At 39.5% G+C, this 18899-nt stretch overlaps 2 protein-coding genes across 3 annotated transcripts in view; one reads left to right on the forward strand and one right to left on the reverse strand.

Moving 5' to 3' along the window:
• Nucleotides 1-218: 218 nt before the first annotated feature.
• tbc1d7 (TBC1 domain family, member 7) lies at nucleotides 219-7239 on the forward strand. Its single transcript, XM_084356107.1, has 8 exons — nucleotides 219-614; nucleotides 918-1051; nucleotides 2436-2516; nucleotides 2655-2845; nucleotides 4997-5134; nucleotides 5769-5914; nucleotides 6797-6926; nucleotides 7020-7239. Exons 2-8 carry the CDS (start codon nucleotides 940-942, stop codon nucleotides 7104-7106), a joined length of 885 nt encoding a protein of 294 aa, XP_084212233.1. The 5' UTR covers nucleotides 219-614; nucleotides 918-939; the 3' UTR covers nucleotides 7107-7239.
• A 115-nt stretch (nucleotides 7240-7354) lies between these two features.
• The window catches only part of phactr1 (phosphatase and actin regulator 1), a 39728-nt gene continuing 28183 nt past the window's right edge, over nucleotides 7355-18899 (reverse strand). For both annotated transcript variants that reach the window (XM_084356106.1, XM_084356105.1), the window contains exons 4-13: nucleotides 17378-17500; nucleotides 17082-17285; nucleotides 16734-16995; nucleotides 15007-15215; nucleotides 14121-14277; nucleotides 12472-12527; nucleotides 12321-12382; nucleotides 11206-11346; nucleotides 11034-11110; nucleotides 7355-8762 (exon numbers count right to left, since the gene is read on the reverse strand). In XM_084356106.1, the coding sequence (XP_084212232.1) occupies nucleotides 8747-8762; nucleotides 11034-11110; nucleotides 11206-11346; nucleotides 12321-12382; nucleotides 12472-12527; nucleotides 14121-14277; nucleotides 15007-15215; nucleotides 16734-16995; nucleotides 17082-17285; nucleotides 17378-17500 (1307 nt within the window). In that variant the 3' untranslated portion in view covers nucleotides 7355-8746. The remainder of the gene's footprint in view (nucleotides 8763-11033; nucleotides 11111-11205; nucleotides 11347-12320; nucleotides 12383-12471; nucleotides 12528-14120; nucleotides 14278-15006; nucleotides 15216-16733; nucleotides 16996-17081; nucleotides 17286-17377; nucleotides 17501-18899) is intronic.

An 18899-nucleotide genomic window follows, 5' to 3' on the forward strand; every position in this document is an offset into this window, starting at 1 on the left:
GATGATTCTCCATAAAGTCAGATACTCATCTGTCGAGCTTGGTCAAGTGTCAAGCCAACAGAAGGCTACAGTTAGTGGGCGGGGCTATGACGCCGGAAAAATGCTTGATTGCTTAACGTTGGTTTCAAAATAAAAGCACATTTGAGAGCTCTAGCATTTATTTGCTTTGTGTACAGCAGTTTTACCGAAGAAAGGCCACGATAGAGACATTTGAAAGGTGGAATATTTCGGCTGAGTTGGTATAAGCAGTATCAAATGATAGACACAAGTGCGCCAGGTAAACTATTGTTATATGTGTTTTATTTCGATAGTGTTACCCGGAAGTGTTTCGATAAAAACAACAGCAATTAGCATGTAGCAGATCTCTTGCAGCCAGTTAATTTTTGGAAGTGTATGTTTGGTTCTCGTTTGGTCCGCAGTGCTATGAGACCGTCCACCTGTAGGTCACTAAATCCGGTGGTCTTGTCGTTAATGTTACCGTTACAAACGCTTCGTATTTGCTAACGTTAACGTTAGCTCGGTGGCTTAAGTTATGTTGTTAGCGACGTTAGCTTAAAGCTTTAGGGTGGTCAAGTGAAGCAATACAGCTTATGCGTGAGAAACACCAGAGCAAGGTAAGACTAGCTAGTACTTTATTTAACAATTGTCACTCCATTCTGCTAATCTACACGTATTTTAATGTATCTAAATGAACTACTAAACGGTGTGTCATTGCCGAAGGATTTGTTACAGATGGAGTTTTATAAACAAGTGTTCCCCATGAAGCTAACCGCTAACTGCATATTCGTCACTGCTCTCACAAGACATAAACCAGTCCTCCCCATCTGCTTTTAAGTTAAATAACACCGAGATAAGAGTTTTGCCCTTTACACCACAGCTAATGTAACCTGACAGTTTTTTGGGGAAATGCTGTGTAGGTGTCCCTGACCCGGTCAAAGTATGGCCGACGACCCTCAGAGAAACTTCCGCTCTGCATACTACGAGAAGGTGGGCTTCAGAGGAGTGGAGGAGAAGAAATCACTGGAAATACTGCTCAAGGATAATCCTCTGGGTAGGTAACAATTATATACCAACACACGGGGAATATGTCAGTCTAAACATGGTTTACATGCTGGATGAAGTTGGCTGGCAGGTTGTCACATGAGCAGTCATTTTTAATACTTTATTTTGAGTTTCTCCAATACACAAATTACAGATGCAAGACAAAAAGTAGAGGTAAACAATAGTTGAAGAACAGTAAAAACCGAGACCCTACCTAGAAAAAAAATACCAGAATATACAAGGCCCACCACAGTGGTGTAAGGAAATTGTACATGCATGTTAAAATAAGATAAATAGGTAATACCCAATGTGACCAAAAGTCCAATAGAGTAGTCAGGATCAAGACAAAACCATGCACATTCACTGAAAAGGTACCTGACACATAGGTTCTGGGAGCAAGTGTGAGGTGGACAATGTATCTCAAGACACAGACATGAATACATTTATTATTAAGATACCCTGCTCCCTTATATAATCTAAAAGGGACCCCAAATCTTAGCACATTTTGAGTGTACCTTATCTTTTCCAAGTACATACTGGAAATCATATGTTTGCAGCTGAGGCTTGGGCTTGTGATATGAGAATTCATGTTGTGGTCATCCTGGCCAAAATGATTGCAATTCTAAATTATACAACAACTGAAGAGGGGTGTTGCTAAAGCTTATGGCAGAGAAACCTAACTGTCACAAGGGCGAGTATAAAGTTTTAAGTCTTTAAGTCACTCATGCGGTATTCGCAATTAACCTGATAATGGAAATTTACCACAGTCACTTTATCCAGACTTGTATCTTCCCATCCCTAATTGTGCCATTTTCTATAGCAAGGAGGGGACAAGGATTTCAATTACCCTAAAATAACCCTCTTGGCCACATCCATGCCAAACACAAGAGCCAGTTGATACTCACGGTAGTTGAAAGCAGTGTTTATAACAGCCCAGAATAGTAAAATTACAGCCAGGGGTAATTTGCTTCTCAAATATTATGCTGTGTGCATTGAAATACCTCATCCCAAAATGTATGCAGTCAGGGGCATGACCAGAAGAGTTACAGTCCTATCATCTGACTTACATTTGACACATTTAGGGGAAACAGGAGGGCTAAATTTCATTCAACTTGGTCTTTGAATAGAGCATACATTGTATTGTTTAAAATTGTAAAAGCTGAAGCCTAGAGTTAACGAAACAATCTTTCATTTTATTCAGAGCTTTATCCAAGACAGTTGGTGATCTTAATAAGACTCGTAATACAGGCCAAAACATTACATTCAGAAGGTATCAGCAACACATAACAATAGATTTTTCCTGGATTTATTGTCCCACTGATTATTCCCACCATCTACTTGTTCTGTAATTGTCAGTTCTTGTCCTGTTACTGTTGTTTTTACTCTTCCAACAGATCTGGAAAAGTTGAGCACCTTCAGTCAGAGGTTTCCTCTCCCCTCCATGTACAGGATCCATGTGTGGAAAGTATTGTTGGGTAAGACACACACAAACATCTCACATATCACTATAATGACTTGTATTTCCAAGGTTGCATGTAAAAAGAATAAAATGAGATGTCTTATGTATAAACTTCTGTGTAATATTAAACAATCAGACTCTGCTGTTCCTGCAGGAATCCTACCACCGCACAGTGACTCTCACTCTCTGGTGGGAGGCTACAGAAAGGAGCAGTACCAGGATATCCTGGAGGCTCTGGAGGTGATGAGATACATCAACTCTTCCACACCCTCCACCCACGTCTACCTGCGCATGTTCCAGCTGGAGAGCCAGGTGCTCCCACGATGCTCGGAGACCTCTGCCCCGGTAAGAGGACTATCGTCTTATTTTAGGCTGATGAAGCAACATAAAAACTTGAGATGACGTATGGTGAACAGCAGCATCAGCTGGAGCCTCAATCCTTAAGTCTTAAAGTCTTAAAATTTATTAAATTCAATTTTTGAAATGTAAGACCTCAAAAGGTCTCCATTGCCACAAACATTTTATTTAGTTTAACTTATCCATCTTTTATTTTCTTTTCGTCAAAATGAATCAACCTCTTCCTTGTGAAAGTCCAAATTTCTGATGTAACAAGTCTTTAAACCTACCACTGAACCTCATCCAGTCTTTTTAATTTGTTGGCAAAATGTAGATTCACTTAACGGACTTGAACAACTATATTTCTAACCTTGGATGATTTATTAAAAAAGAAAGACGGCACTTCTGTTTCTTATCATTATTATTATTATTATTATTATTGTTATTACATTATTTATACAGTTCTCATCTTTTCATTAGAATATAGATCAGTTAATATGTTGAATGTGGCAATGCTCCATCACATGTTTTAAATCTATTACACAGTGAATATTGAACCGAAGCATGACTTTAAAAAGGAAAATCACGAATCACAATTGCAATATCGGTCAGAGAAAGCGCAATTAGATTTTTTCTCCAAATCGTTCAGCCATAGATGTGACTATAATTTTTATTTCTTTAAAATTAGCTGAACTCTTCAGCAGGGATCCATAAAGACATGGGGCCTCTTTTTTTATAAAACAATTTAACTGTTTTTGTGTCACTTGTAGATATTGTGTTAAAAGCACCTATATTTACATTTTTACATGTCATCAACCAACCTCACAGACAGTATAACAGTTGGTCCTGGTTTGCATGTTATGAAGGTTTTTGCTACATTTCATCATAATTACATAATAACTGTGTGAGTCTGAACACTGATATATTTTGTGTTGCTTGCTGATAGTATTGTGAGCATATTTTGATGTTTGTTTGTTTTTTTTACAGTATATTCAGAGATGTAAATAATGGTTCTGTTTACAACAAATGGATAAAGTCTCATCGAAATAACAAAACAGGCATCATACTCTGGCTGTGTTTAAACAGCCCACTAATATTTGAAGTTGGCACAGAGCTTTTGATTATGAATTCATTATAATAGAACCCTGGAGCATGAGTGGCAAATGACTGTAAACCACATTACTATTAATACTTAAAGCATATGATGATTTATGTTCATCACTTACAATCTCAACCACAAAACCCCTTTGTGTTTTCAGCTCGACATCAGTACTAAGATGTATTCAGGACCTCAATTTAAACAATGTTTTGTAACTTTTTTACCTAAAAAAACCGCTTCATAATCATTTTGATGGTGCAGTGAGTGTCTTGTAATGGGGTGAATGGTCACTTGTTTCTGCACTATGTAACTTTAGTCAGAGGGTAGGTTCACATACATGTTTACTTCAACGCACAAGTTTTCTACACATAACATTGTTATGATGTAATGAGTTTTGTTTGTAGTTGGCACCTACATTACGTCTGACAAGCTGTTACAGACCTGGGATTTGTATTTACAACAGTGGTTTCGCACTCAGTAACAGTTGCGTGCCAAATCGCATAATAATGTTGCTTTAATATGGGATTATTGCTGTTTTTCCATCAGCACCTTTGGCCACACCGTGTCAAACCTAGCCGCGCCGACTTCAAGAGTAAGGCCAAGCTGTGGCCACCCCGCCTCCAATTGGGCCGCAGTGACATCTCACGACTTGCGGCCAACCCAACTCGGAAGTCATTCACAAGCGTATACTGCTGGTGAATACGCAAACGCTTGTATTGTGAATAATTTATAGGAAATTAAACATGTTTGTAACTGAATTAGCTGAGCCACTTTGTTAGTGGTGATTCTTCGATAGTACTGCAGGGATTGGAACAAGAGTGCCATTGCTTTAAGACACACCTTAAAGCAGGTAGCCCAGTTGTAGTGGAAATGTAAATCCCTGTCACACGACTGCAAGTCAAACTGAGTAGAGCCAGGTCGGCAGATGTAACGGAAAAACGGAATATGTCCAAATCACCCTTAATATGTCTGCCTTCAGTGTAGAGCTGTTTTGTTTTGCCTTTGAAAGTGTTTATGGCCTAAAAGGTGCTGTAACATATGATATTGACATGTTGTGACAGGATGATGAGAACGAGGACTTCCTCTCCATCAGTCGAGCCATGGAGGAGATCGTAGATGATCCTGTCGACTGTTACTGGCTCATCAAGTGTTTCGTCAATCAGTTCCACACAAAGTTTGGAGACTCAGTACCCCATCTGGTGAGTGTTACCATGAGATTTAAGGAAAAAATCTTTGAATGCCACCAGTAAAAATATTGTTCAAAGCAAGTAAAGCTTTAAGGTTTATTTTTTACCTTAAAAATGTTTGATGAGAAATTCTTAACATAAGGTCACTGACTAGAACATTTTCAGAGTTTCACTTGTTTGAGGCATTTTTAATTCACTGAGGACAGTCTCAAGATGTAGCTGAATCATGGTTAAAAAAAACAATGTTAATTCAGTTGCTGCTCCCTCAATTATTCTATTATTTTCCAGGGCAACAGTTACAAAACCAGATGTTTAAAAGGGTTTTAAAATTCACAACAGTTGTGTTGTTGTTAACAGAAATAAACACTCTGTATTCGAAAAGCGAATTATTGGCAAGTCTTCAGGACTTATTTAATTATTTTCCTTATAGTCCTGGGGGCATTTTGAGCACACGTCATGCCACTCAATGGTAAAAAGCTATGAAACATAATGAATCCTCATTTAAATGTAGTTTTTAAAATGTCAGAGCTGATGTCACAAAGTTCTCATGACTCAGGAGGAGGACGACTCAGGATCACAATATTTTGTAATGTGCGTCACTGTGAATTAAGACTTTGTTGTGTCCTCCTCTTCTGTTCATGTGCAGCCAAAGAGCCTGGAGCATTATCTGAGTCAGGAGGAACCTCGACTGCTGAACCATCTGAAGATCAGCGGAGCTCTCGCTCAGCTGCCCTACAGCCTCTGGTTCAGACGCTGCTTCGCTGGCTGCCTGCCCGAGTCCAGTCTGCAGAGGTCAGTTTACCTGATCAGCATATCAGCTAACACACAGCAAGGTTTCATACATTTTGGATGTTTTTTTAAAAGATCTTCAAACCAAATTTCTGCCACTGAATTAAGCTGAGATCAGACTACACCAAATGTGTCTTTCAGGATGATTGCTTTGTCAGATTAGTTGATCATGGTGCCTTAAATTCCTGCCATGACTGCTAAAGCTTCAGTCTGCTAATAGGAACACTTTGCTGCATGGCTAATGCCAGCTAGTTGCGACAGCTAAAAGTAGATAGCAGCAGTAAGAGATTATGCTGCCGCCTGATGTTTTGGAGCTACCTTCAAATTCTGGCCATTTCTTAGAACAAATGATCCTGCACAATGCTCATTTGTGCTTATGACTCTCTGTGTCTGCTTGTAGCTGAAACTGTGTTCTGATCCTGCTTTTAGGATGCAATCAGACAAGCAGCTACAGAAACATAAAAAGTGACGGTAGTGTGTCAGTGATTTTTAGTGGAAACTTGCTACACAAGGAAGTACTGGTTTTGATTAAATTTTAACTTTGTACTGTACCTTAGAAGCCCTGAGGGGCAAGTGAAGATTTTCTTTTTCTTTTCTGGTGATCCATTTTCTGAATGATCTAAATTGTTTTCTTTTTTCATGTGTGAAACAGAGTGAAACATTTTTTTATTGAAAAGTTTTGGCAGGAGAAAAAAAAAAAAAGTTTGTTTTTGTAATACTCATTTTGACCACATGAGGCTTAAAGTGGACCACTACCCCAACACTTAAAAAGAAAAAGAAAAAAAATCCTGCCAAATCTAAATTGTTTCACTTGGTTTCACACAGGAAAAAGATGTTGATCTTATATTCTTCACCCTGGTCACTGAGCACTATGATTATTTTCAGGGTGTGGGACAAGGTGATCAGTGGCTCCTGTAAGATACTGGTGTTTGTGGCGCTGGAGATTCTGCTCAGCTACAAGATCATACTGATGGGCATCAACCGGCCTGAAGGCGTCATCAAGTTTCTGTGCAATGTGAGTAAATGACAGCACAACAAACAGTAATGCAATGTTGATGTCCTCACAGTAGTACACTTATAAAACCTCACTTTAACCTTTCCCTTCCAGATCCCACAGGAGAACACAGACGCTATTGTGACTAAAGCCATCGACCTTTGGCACAAATATTGTGGCACTCCGATGCACGCTGTGTAGCCACGAGGGACTTGATTTTGTCTCCACTGAGAGACTAACAGACTGTGGCGTACAATCAGCAGGGATTCGTCTCTGCATGACTGAACTGAAAACTCATCACTGGCTACTTTCAGTGAGGAAATGAGAGCCACTTTTCATATTGACGAGACAATTCCCAGCTGATAATGGAGACGTGGAAAGGACTCGAACACTGAAAACAGCTTCTAAACACAGTGGCAATGTAAGTGTGAAGGCACAAAAAGGCAAAGAAGCTTTAACTTATTTTTTAATAAGTTTCTTTCTTTAAGAAACTGCATACATCATAGAAGACTCACAATAAATTAATACTCACATGCAGCTTTTCTGCTTTACAAAAAACATTTGAAAACTTTCTTTGTTCTGTACAAGTCTTATAATTCTGAGAATATTTTCTCCCAAAACACTTTTAAACATACAAGAGACAGTATTGTTACTGATGCTTGTATGTAGGCATACACACACACTCACTCAGACACAGTCCTAACACACACAACAGACCAACCAGTTCTCCCAATAATACGGTCAAAACTGAAATTCATAAACTGTAAACAATAAAGAAGAAAACATAAGGTGGCAGGGTTTCTGACTTTGTACCGTTGAAGTTTCATCTCAGACAATAAAATATGAAATATTAAAAACCAAAGTCTACTTTGTTGTAGTTGAGCAGAGAGTTCGGCAACATTAGACTGTGTCTACAGATAAGACTGTATCAAATGAATTGAGTAAATTTGGCAACTTTGAAATCCCTGTAAACAATCCTGTAGGCACAGTGACACAGCGCGTTACTGAACTCTCGACAGCAGTCACTCTAGGATGCATTCAAGATTGCGACTTCCACAGCAAGTCAAGTTGCTTTGGTTTAAAATGGGGATCTGAAGTCTGAAAGGTGTTGAATGCGGCCCATAAACAGATGAGGAAAAGAATCTGAAATTATTGCTCAGTTGATTGATGTGTACCTGTTAGGAGATCTTCATTGTTTACTGTTACTGGCTTGCAGAGAGAATTTGGGGATTTTGATTAGGACTTTGCAACATTTTGGCTTACGATTCAGCTGCCTACAACAACGTAAGCTGTTGTAAATATTTCAATTCCTCTGAAAAAATTAGATAAACGGTCACTGAGATGTCATCTGTAGAATAAAACGGTGCCAACACAAGCGCGCCCTCAAGGAAAGATAAAGTCCAGTTGAAAAAGGAGAGTGAGAACATGGTGAAAGGCAAGAAACCAATCCCTGCGTAAAAAAAGAAAAGTCCCATCCTCACCTCTGACTCATCTTCCAAATTGGCACAGATTCTGTGTTTGACGTCCAAAAGCAAAAGTGCTGCAAAGTAAACAAATCACCACCTCTTCATCATAAAAAATGACAAATAAAAGCTTTTGAATATCAAGAAGTCCTTAAAATCTCCACTGAGTGGAGATGCCAGTTTGATCCATCTAGAAGTGTTTGCTCCTGTTTCCTGTGACGGCCACAGCTCACAGGTTGTGTTTGTGTCCAGTCTGTCGGTTTGAAGTCGACGCTGGAAGAGGAGCAGTTAGCAGTACGAGGGCAGCAGGTAGCAGTCTGAACACTTGAGGCTCGGTGTGGGAGTATAAAAGCATGTCCGAGGTCTGACTCACTCATTTTATGGCCGATGAAACCTGCAGAGAGAAACCATGACAACAAAGTGAGTTAGGCTGAGCAATTTCAGGTCAGGTTTCACGTCCAGAATGAAACATGAACAAACAACTGATGGATAACCATTCAATTGATTACAGATATAGACAAACCCAGAGGATGAATCCCTGGACTTTTCAAGCATCACCAACAGGTCAAATTATTCACTTCAGTTCACCACTGATTACCTTTCAAACTAACGGAGGTGAAGTCTCTCCACCTCCAGCACATTGAATTACACAAATTATTTTTGTCAATTTAAAAGATCATTTTGCAACTCTAATAAAGTCGCAGTCGTTAAAGTATAAGACTGTAAAAAAAAATGTAATTGCAGTCACATAAGTGATGTCTCTTAACACTCACTGAAACCTTCAGTAGAGCCGGTCCCACATGCTAGCTCTTACAGAACCGACTAACTCTCCTTTCAGATAGCTGCAGCTCTCAACTTGGCTGAACTTGGTGATAACTTCTTCCAAAGTGATGGTCATGTTGGTGACTTATGATGCATTCTGGGACACCTCTTAACTCAAAAATGTACCTGTAAACCCGGTGCTGTTACGTTTATATGAAAGAAGGCTGCACTGCTGAGGGCTCTCTTGTGTGTACACTCGCCAAAGAAACATAAGTTGAGGTGAGCCATGTTTTTGTTCACCAGGGCGGAGTGTATCTTGAACGCTGGAAAGTTGGGAAATTTCCCCTTCCTAATCTGGAGGGTACAGAAGCCATGAGGGCAGGTGAAGAATCTTTATTTATTTATTTTGGTGGTCCATTTTCAAAGTGTGACCTAAACTGTTTTCTCTCCTGTGTTCATGACATGAGAACTGATGGGGAAAAAAATTATTTTGCGAGAAATCTAAAGTTCTTTTTTGTGTGAAACGGAGAAAAAAAAAAATCAGACAAATTGTTGCCTAAGTATTTTGTTTTTTGTTTTAGGAGAAATTCTGTTTTTCCCCATGTGTGAAACTGCGTGAAAAAATATTTCAGCTGTGAATTTTGTTTTGTTTTTCAGTCTGTGAAAAATGAGCCTTTATATATATATATAAAAAAAATGCTTCTCCTGCCAAAACTTTTTTTTTCACTCAGTTTCACAAATGAAATGACACATTTTGTTTGTCAGACTAATTGTAATTTTCTGGTGAAATTAGTTTTTCTGGTGATTCATTTTCTAAGTCTGATCTAAATTGTTTTCTCTCCGTGTTTATGACATGAGAACTTTGGTCCAATTCTTTTTTTTCTTGTGAAACTGAGTGAAACAAATCAGCAGGAAAAATAACGTGAAACCCAGTAAAATCTTTTTTACTTTATGTGTGAAACAGTGATTTTTTTTTCATGTTTGAGTGTTTGAAATATGAGCCTTACAAAAAAGGATTTTTTTTCTCCTGAAATCTTTTCTTCTTTCCATTTCACAAATGAAAAAGAGAGTCTGAAATTATTTGTTCATGTGTTTAAACAAACACAACTTACTATATTTTCACTCTGTTTCAAACATGAAATATATATATTTTTTTCTTCACGTCTTTTCACAGAAGGAAAAAGATTATGGAACTTATTATCCCAGCATAAACACAGGAGAGAAAACAATTTAGATCAGATTTAGAAAATGGATCACCAGAAAAAATAACACTTGCCCCGCAGGGCTTCCGTAGAGGCAACAGACTATTGCGCTAGATCAGAAATCTAGTTCACTCAGCAGTTTTACACAAAACTTAATGGTTCTATCTTTATGACAAACTGCAACTTTGACTTGCAAAATTATCTTTTAAATTATCATCTTTTATGTAATTCATGGCACAATTCAAAAGAAAAACACAGTAATGACACATTAACACTGCCCCTGTGTCGAAGCCTCTGAAGCTGTGTGCAGCTTCTGCAGGGAGATTCTGCAGCAGCCAGAAATCCCCTGACTCTGAACTGAACAGTTTTCACACTCGGCTGCTCATAATTATGTTCTGAATAATGTGACAGGAGCACAGTGTAGGTACTGCTGAGGCAGACAATGTGCAGCTTACACTGATAAAGGCTGAGTCAAGGCTAACAATGTAATCTGGGATTCCTTAAAATGGCCGTCGTACAGAGGATAAAACCTTTTCATTTAACAGCATGACCTTTCCTCTGGCACCACCCTCTGGACAAACTTTAATATTTGGTCCTTCTGCTGATAAAACTGTTTGACAGACTTAAACTTCAGACAAAACTGTGCTTTGCACTATTGTCTGATATGTGATGAACTTTACAGCCTCATAACTTTGTCCTACCTGGTAAAATGACGACTCGACTCGTGCACCTCCATCTCTGTGCTTTTAAACTCATTCAGCTCCTTCCTGATGGCAGCCTGAACACACAAACAAACACTTACATACAGTACAGACCAATCGAACCCAGAGTTAGCTAAGAATTGTTTAGAGCGGTTGTGTGTGTTTAGCTAACCTTGTCAGCAGCCGTTAGCCGAGTCCATGGCTTGTCTGCTCTCCTGTCGTAGTCCTGAGCCTCGGCGACCTCCACGTAGTCACTGAAGCGGATGAGGATCTTTGCCTCCCTCAGCTCCTCCACTGTTGGCCTCTGGCTGAGCTAAAGGACGCAGGAAAGAAGTTGTGTGAGTCCAATAGTTATAAAGTCAAACTCAGCATTCTGCAACACGCACGCTTGGGAACACGTGTCTGCAGAAAGAATGGCCGATGTTTGAGACGGATGGATTCTCTTGGTCAGTGTAAAAAAATATCATTTCTTTTCATGTGCAATGTAGGTTTAATTATATTTTAAAATCAATTCAATATTAAAAATAAAGAATAATCCTGTCATACTTTTCTTTGTATGTAGATATAATAAATAAAACACTTGACAGAAAAAAGGGATCAGATAACTTCAAAGCCTTTCACCATCGGCACAACTGGTGAAAAACAAGTGTCCATCTGTGAAAACACCAGAAAAATACAAAAAAATCAGGCAGAATTTTTTTCATGTGTAAAATCAAGTGGGCAAACATTTATCCAGGAGCTTTTTTTTTCTTTATTCATGTAACAGCGAATGTTTTTTCCCTCAGGAGAAAAAAACATTTCAGGCGGAATTTCTTTTTCTTTTTTCAAATATTTTTAGTCTGAATTTTTTAAATGAATAGAGAATGTTTAGGGGAGAACAGGGTTGGTTATCATATTTATTAGATGTTGCTCTCTCGCCATGTTGAAATATGTTGGTATTGAAATTTATTTTAGTATTGAGGGTATTGAGGTTTTGAAGGTGAGAAACAAATGGGTGAAGTGACTGTTTCTCTGCAGTAGAATAGTGGCTTCATCCATCAATACTTATGATGGAATAACATGATTACTGTGGGACAACAGTCCTGGAGATGAGGGCTCACACACACACACACACACACACACGATGAGAGGATGATGTAACAGATAATACTATCATCCTTTCAAAATGCTGTAATCTGAAGGGTGGCAGTTGGGTCACCATGATTATATTTCCAGCTGGGTCATGAACTAAACATCTGAACACATCTGAACATGTCCACGCTATGTCCTTCTCCACCTCCGTCTCACCTTTCTGGACAAATGTCTCTTGATCTCCCTCTTCTCCTCCTGCTCCTCCAGATCGTTTCGAGCTGGCGGGAAGGAGAAACAAAGAGAGCACCATCACACACACTGATGATCAATATGTTTGTTTCCTCTCACTGTATGCACAGTTACTCACGTTTGAGAATATTCCTCTGTTCCAGCTCCTCTGCTGTCGGCCGCTGACTCAACCGCCTGAAAAAAATAGTGACACGTCTATTTCAGGAAATCTATTTTTAGAGCGTTTTTCATGTGTTTCATCATCATCGTACAGGGTTCATGCGAAATAAAAAAAAAGGCAGGCAGACATGTTGCTGTTCTGGAGAGATGAGCTGACTGCGTGTGATATTTTTTATGAGGTTGTATTTCTGTGAATTTACAGACATGGAGGCTGAGGTGGGGCTGTGAGTCATATAGTTGGTAGGATGACTGATAGTGAGCGAGAACAGTAGCAGTAAAAAGATGCCAAGAGCAACAGACTGTTACTACTGAGAGGGTCCAGAGAGAAGCCAGAGGAGGGGAACACAGTGGGTGTTCTGCTTCACAGCTAATGAACACTGATTTACAGTACATGTGTTTAAGGTAGATAGCACCAATGTGAGTAAATCATCACAAATCAATTGTAAGCAGTTCATTAGAGGAGTTATAAAAATCTAAATCACTCCACATATCCATGGTGAGATATACAACAAATAACCAATGTGATAGAGAAAGGAAAGAGTCCATTATTTTCTACACCAGAACATCTTGGAGTGGACTGTTGCCCTTACAGCATGACCACTGGCCAAAAAAGAAATGTCTGGTGTTCAAGTCGTCATCCATTTTTTCCATCCACTAAAGATTTATGTACAGTATGTGACAGGAAGATAAAATGAGAATAAAGAAGAACAGACACATTAGGAGATTCTGCTTCAGCCAAACATGTTACAGCCCCTTTTAGCAGACCTGATTTATTATGGAAATAATTGAATTTCAATTTGCAAGATTTATATTTTTTGAGTGCAGCTCACGGTGGGCATCATAAAGTCAAATCAGATAAAATCAGTTCAGTCCTCTGGCTCCACCTTCTCAGATGTAAGGATTTAGTCCTTTCCTCTGCTTTTCAATATCAGATATGTTTGACTTTGGGACTGTTGGTCAAACATAACAAGGTTATCTCAATTAATCAGCTGCTAATAATCGTAACAGTTGTGAATGAAAACAAATGTGAATTTTCTTGAAATTCTATCAAAATTTGAGATACACTGTTGTCAGTAGTGTGGGCTGCATGTGTCATTTAAATAGGCAAAATATTTTATCATGTAAATCATCTCTTCTGTGTTTATCACTTTAGAACTGGTGAAAAAAAAGTTTTGCCAGTATAATCTTTCCAAATTTCTTAAAACATTTTTCCAACTGAGAAAATGTGTCATACTGATGAAAATCAAAAATTCGGGTGTTTTTTTTTTCATGTGTAAAACAGAATGAAAAACCCCCCACAAAAATGACTCCTGATCTCCTGATCAGGATGTCTTAAATAGTTTCCTGATACTGTTCTTTTAAAATAAGAATTGTACCTGCCATGCTCACAGCACCTTTCACTTAAACCTGCCTTTCAGCCCTCACACTTCACACTACACTCTTCACACTTCCCATTTCCCTCATGTCTGCTCGTCTTGCAGCTGCTCCTCAGCTTTAATCTCAGCTCTGCCTCTTTCCTGCTCGATGACTCATCATCCATCATCTGCTCCCTTTAGCAGCCAGGTCACATCCATCACAGCTCGCACAGGGTCACACACACGGGCTCACCTAGTCAGTTTGGTGGCTGTTTGTTGTCGAGACTCGAGTCTCTCCTGGTCCGACTGCAGCGGCAGGATGTTTTTCTCCTCCAGCTCTCTCTTGGATGGACGGTTACTCAGCTTGATGGCCAGAGAGTCCTTCCTTAAAACCTTCATGGCCAGTGTGCCTTCAGTGGTGACACAAGAAACAAGATAGGTGTCGTGTGTTAGTGCAAGCTGCAGATCTAGACTGTGCTGAACTCTCGCTCCTGTCTTCACAGATTTCCTTGTAGCACCCATCATAATTCTCATTTATCACTGTTGTTATTTTTTTACATTTTTTATTTAATGGTTTCCCTCAATGCTGCCAGACAGAGCCAGGCAGATCCAGATATATGTCATCTTTGTCCTGTGATCAGATAACGATGATGTCTTTTGTAAGTGCTTGTTTTCCCTGAAGCTCAATATATGTCATAAAAGTGTAACAGGACGCAAATATGATTAGTGAAGACACTGTTCACTTCAGCAGCACCTCACACTGAGAGAAACCCTGAGTGTTATACAAACGTTGGTAGAATTTAATGGTCTTCGACTTTGATTTTATTCTCAACAGCATCCTTTTCCTCTTTTTATGTATTATATTATTGTATGTTTATTACTCGTGCAAAATGAAATAACTGAAAAAACTTTACACATGCTTCCTTGTTAAATAATAGAGAGAGCTTCCAGCCATGTGTGATGTTTGTGCTCGGGCAACCATATGGAAACATGTTAACATATGTGCTCATACATGCATATGCACATATTAAATATCGTAATTAATAACAGGCGTGGTTAGATTATGCTGGAAACATACTTCTGGTCACAGTGCATACACATGCAGGTGGATGCTTTATGCCCTGAAGAAAAACACCCACTTGTAAACAATGTGTCATCATCATCTTCCTCTTCGTCGTCCTCTTCCTCTTCGTCGTCCTCTTCTTCGTCATCGTCATCCTCTTCCTCCTCCTCCTCTTCCTCGTCCTTGTACATACCATGCAGTTCCTCGTAGTCCGCCTCGTTGGGGAGGTTCTCTTTGTCGTCGTTGCACTCGATCATCACCGTGGGAACGGTGTGCATCATGGAGCTGCAGGTCGGTGGGAAAGGCCAGAGGTCAGAGGTGTGGGCTCAATGTTGCATGAAGTTGTGAAATAATAGGAGAGCAGCTGTATGTGTGTGTGATGTACATGATTTATGTTTAGTGATCTATCATCGGCCTCAAACTCTCAGAACAAACAGATGGAGAGAAAACCTGCAGTCATGCAGTTGGAGAAGAGACAGGTGCTAAAAATCAGAATCAAAACTGTGAAATAAAAGATTGATTTGTAAAAAATAAACTTGAATACACCCACACAGCACATCATTAAGCTTTTCCATGACCAACAGTACCGGCCTGGAGCAGTGGCAGGTTGGTAGCAAATTAACCTGCAGACAGGCAACCAATCATACTGATGGATGAGGAGGAGCGAGCTGCTGGAGGAGAGGTGGTGTAACCAGTGTGCTTCCAATAGGCACAGAGTGTGTTTGATCATTTGTGATAATTTGTCAGTGACAGTGTTTTTCTCCCCGTAGTCGTGTCATCAGAAACTCTAATGTAACCTGAGTGTACTGAGGTTATCAGAAGTATCAATCGTTTGTTTGATACCACGTTTGAAATGTGACATTTCCTCATACCTAACTGACTGAACAGGTCGTCCTGCGCTTGTTTGTTTGTCTCAACCCAGTGATCCATCCCCACCCTCCTCCCAGCGTGTGGCCTTTATCGCTCTTCATTCGTACTACGTTAGTAACTTAAAATAACTCACTGTTGACTTTCGGTTTCAAGCACGGGACATGAACAGCTGTCTCTGGGAGGAACGTCCTGACCGCCTCCTCTTTATACTGCTCCACCTGACTTCCTCTTTTGCTGCTGTAATAATAACTCTGGCCACCAGAGGTTGCCGCTTAATAAGAAACGCAAATATGGGTAATAATAAACTTCTTTCACAGCCAATCTAAGTGGTCTTTTCCTGATGAGAAGAGGCTGTTAAAACGATACGCTATCTGCATTTGATAGTAATAAAAGTACTGAAGCAAAAAGAAATTAGTAACAGATGTAATTTCAGATTTTCAACTCACAGATATTTAAATTATTACAAATGTGTTGGTATGTGTTTAGTGACTTATTAATTTCAAACAGGAAAAAAAAAACCCAAAAACCAACACTCCATTTACTTGGAATTATTTTCATTTTGCCATGGTTTCGAGTATCTTTTGTTGTTTTTCTTAATTTTTTTTGGGCTTTTAGCCTTTATTTGGATAGGACAGCTTCAAATTTGAGAGAAAAGGGACGACAGGTCCGACTCAAACCCAGGGCCGCTGCTGAGGACTCAGTCTTTTTGTATATAGTTATAGGTTTCCTTTTATATGTTGAGAGAATGAACTAAAGTAAGTTTCATGAGCTACATGAAGCATTTAACACCCGTCTGATCGGCTGATAAATCCAATGTGACAAAACTGATCACAGCTATTTTTTCAAAGCTCATTAAAAGTTGATGTTCTGGAGGAGAAACGTGGTTTCCATAATATAAACGTTGTGTATGATGATTTCTGTTGTGATCCTCACCTCTCAAACCTCTGCATGGTGAGGGCCAGAGTCTTGTTGAGCTCCTCTATGATTCGGCTGGGGGGGTGGAGGGCGACAGGTAGAGTCCCGTACTGCAGAGAGTGCCCGCCCAGTGGAGCATGGCCGGGAGGGGCGGGGCACTTCTGGAAGGCGAGCGAAGGAGGCTCCATGCTCCCTGTAGGTACGGAGATCAAGAGCTTCTTTGGAGGTAGAGGAGGAGATAATTTGACCGACATGCACGGCAACTTCACCGGGGCGCCGTCTGCACAGAGAAAGAGGATGTGAGAGGATTAGATGTGCACACACAGTCACATGTGCAATTATGAGCGTGCATGACGACAATCTCACCTGTAATGTGGTTAGGTAGCCTGTTGAAGGGTTTGGGTGGCAGCGCAGGAGGTTGTTTGTGTAGCATAGGAGGTCTGGAGAGCGTCGATTCCGTGCTTTCAGCCGGATACACACTGGACTTCTTCGTGGGCGGAGCCTGGATGGATTTTTGGGTGTGGTCCTGTTGACATGCACCCTCACTTTGCATCTGATAGTCCAGAGAGCCTGAGGAGAAGAAAGTATGAGGTGAAGCATTCAGATGCTGCAACACGAGCTGAGAAATGAGGCATCAACGGTGCCGAGGCTCTGCTGCCTACCTACTGCTGCAGCTGCTCCCTCCATCAGCTCAGTACCTTCACACTCTGACAGGCTCGAGCCGAGCACCGGAGAGCGCCCGTTCTCCATCTTCACCTCCTCTCGCACAGCCGGGGAAGAGCCATCTATACAGTCCCAGCGGGGGGACGAACAGGAGGCAGAGCAGCAAAAATAGATAAATGACAAACAGACGAGGCAGCCTTGCTTCTATTTTTTGTTGGAAAATAAAAATATGGAACAGGCAGCAACAAACTACAAGTCAGGGCTGAGACAAATCAAGAAAATCAACCAACAGTTTGAATTCAAAATGTATAATCCGTTTTATATCACTTCGAGTATCTTGAGATTTGGACTTTTGGTTGGAGAAAACAAGACGGCTGGACCTTGGGCTCTGGGAAAATTGCAAATTATAGAAGCCCTGAGGGGCAAGAACCTTTTTCTCTTTCTGGTGATGCGTCGTCTAAGTCTGATCTAAATCGTCTTCTCTCCTGTGTTTACGGCTCGAGAAAAAAGCTCTGCCTTGATAACCTTTCCAAGTTCTTTTTTTCTCCATCCATAAAAATAGGTGAAAAAAAATTAATTCTGAAGAATTTCTTTAAAGACTCAAGTATTTGTTTTCTCATTACTCATACTCTCATTTTGAAAGTGCACCAATAACTCATTACAAAACAAACACTTGAGCCAAATGACCCTTACAAAAAAATTCCACTGCCAAAACTTTCCCCCCACTCGACTTCACACATTAAAACATTTTTTTTTCTCCTGGAAAAATAAGATCCACTCTCCTTCACATGAGGCAAAACAAAAAAAACATTCTCCATTTAGAAAAAAATCACCTGGTTTCATGCAAGAGACAAATCTTTTTACCCACTAGTTCTGACATCATAAACAAAACAATTAAGATCAGACTTAGAAAATGGATCACCAGAAAAAAAAAAAAATCTTCACTTGCCCCTTAGGGCTTCCGTAGTATGGGGGTAACAACTGAGTTTTCGTTTTTGTGTGAACTTAAATCTCCTTTAATCAAAATAATAACTGACAGAATATTCAGTAATGAAAATAACTATTAAAAATATTTTATATATAGAAAATATATTCAAAATATTAGTTGCAGGCAAAGCTCCAGCAACATACCAATGTTTTCAAACCATAAACATTTTTTTAACTGATCAATAATTCATTTTCTCTATGACTGGTAAAATAAAAAGAAAAAAGAAATACCACGTTGCTGTGTAGGCATTGTTCATTTTTTGTGCTAATTTGGAAATTGTAAAAAAATTTTAACATTAATAAGAATGTTTACAATACATATAAATATATATAATATACAGTATACAATATAAGATATGGCAAATTTATGCGAAATCATATGTTAAATACTCATTCTGTTCCACTGTTAAATCAGACAAAACTATTCATATGCTTCAAAAATGTAATGGAACCATTAATTTATACATCCAAAAAACGATCACCTGACATGATCGTATAAACATGATTCCACTGTCATGAAATGTATACAATGTA

Source organism: Pagrus pagrus (assembly GCF_965226575.1).
Source record: "Pagrus pagrus genome assembly, chromosome: 6".
Classification (NCBI taxonomy): Eukaryota; Metazoa; Chordata; class Actinopteri; order Spariformes; family Sparidae; genus Pagrus; species Pagrus pagrus.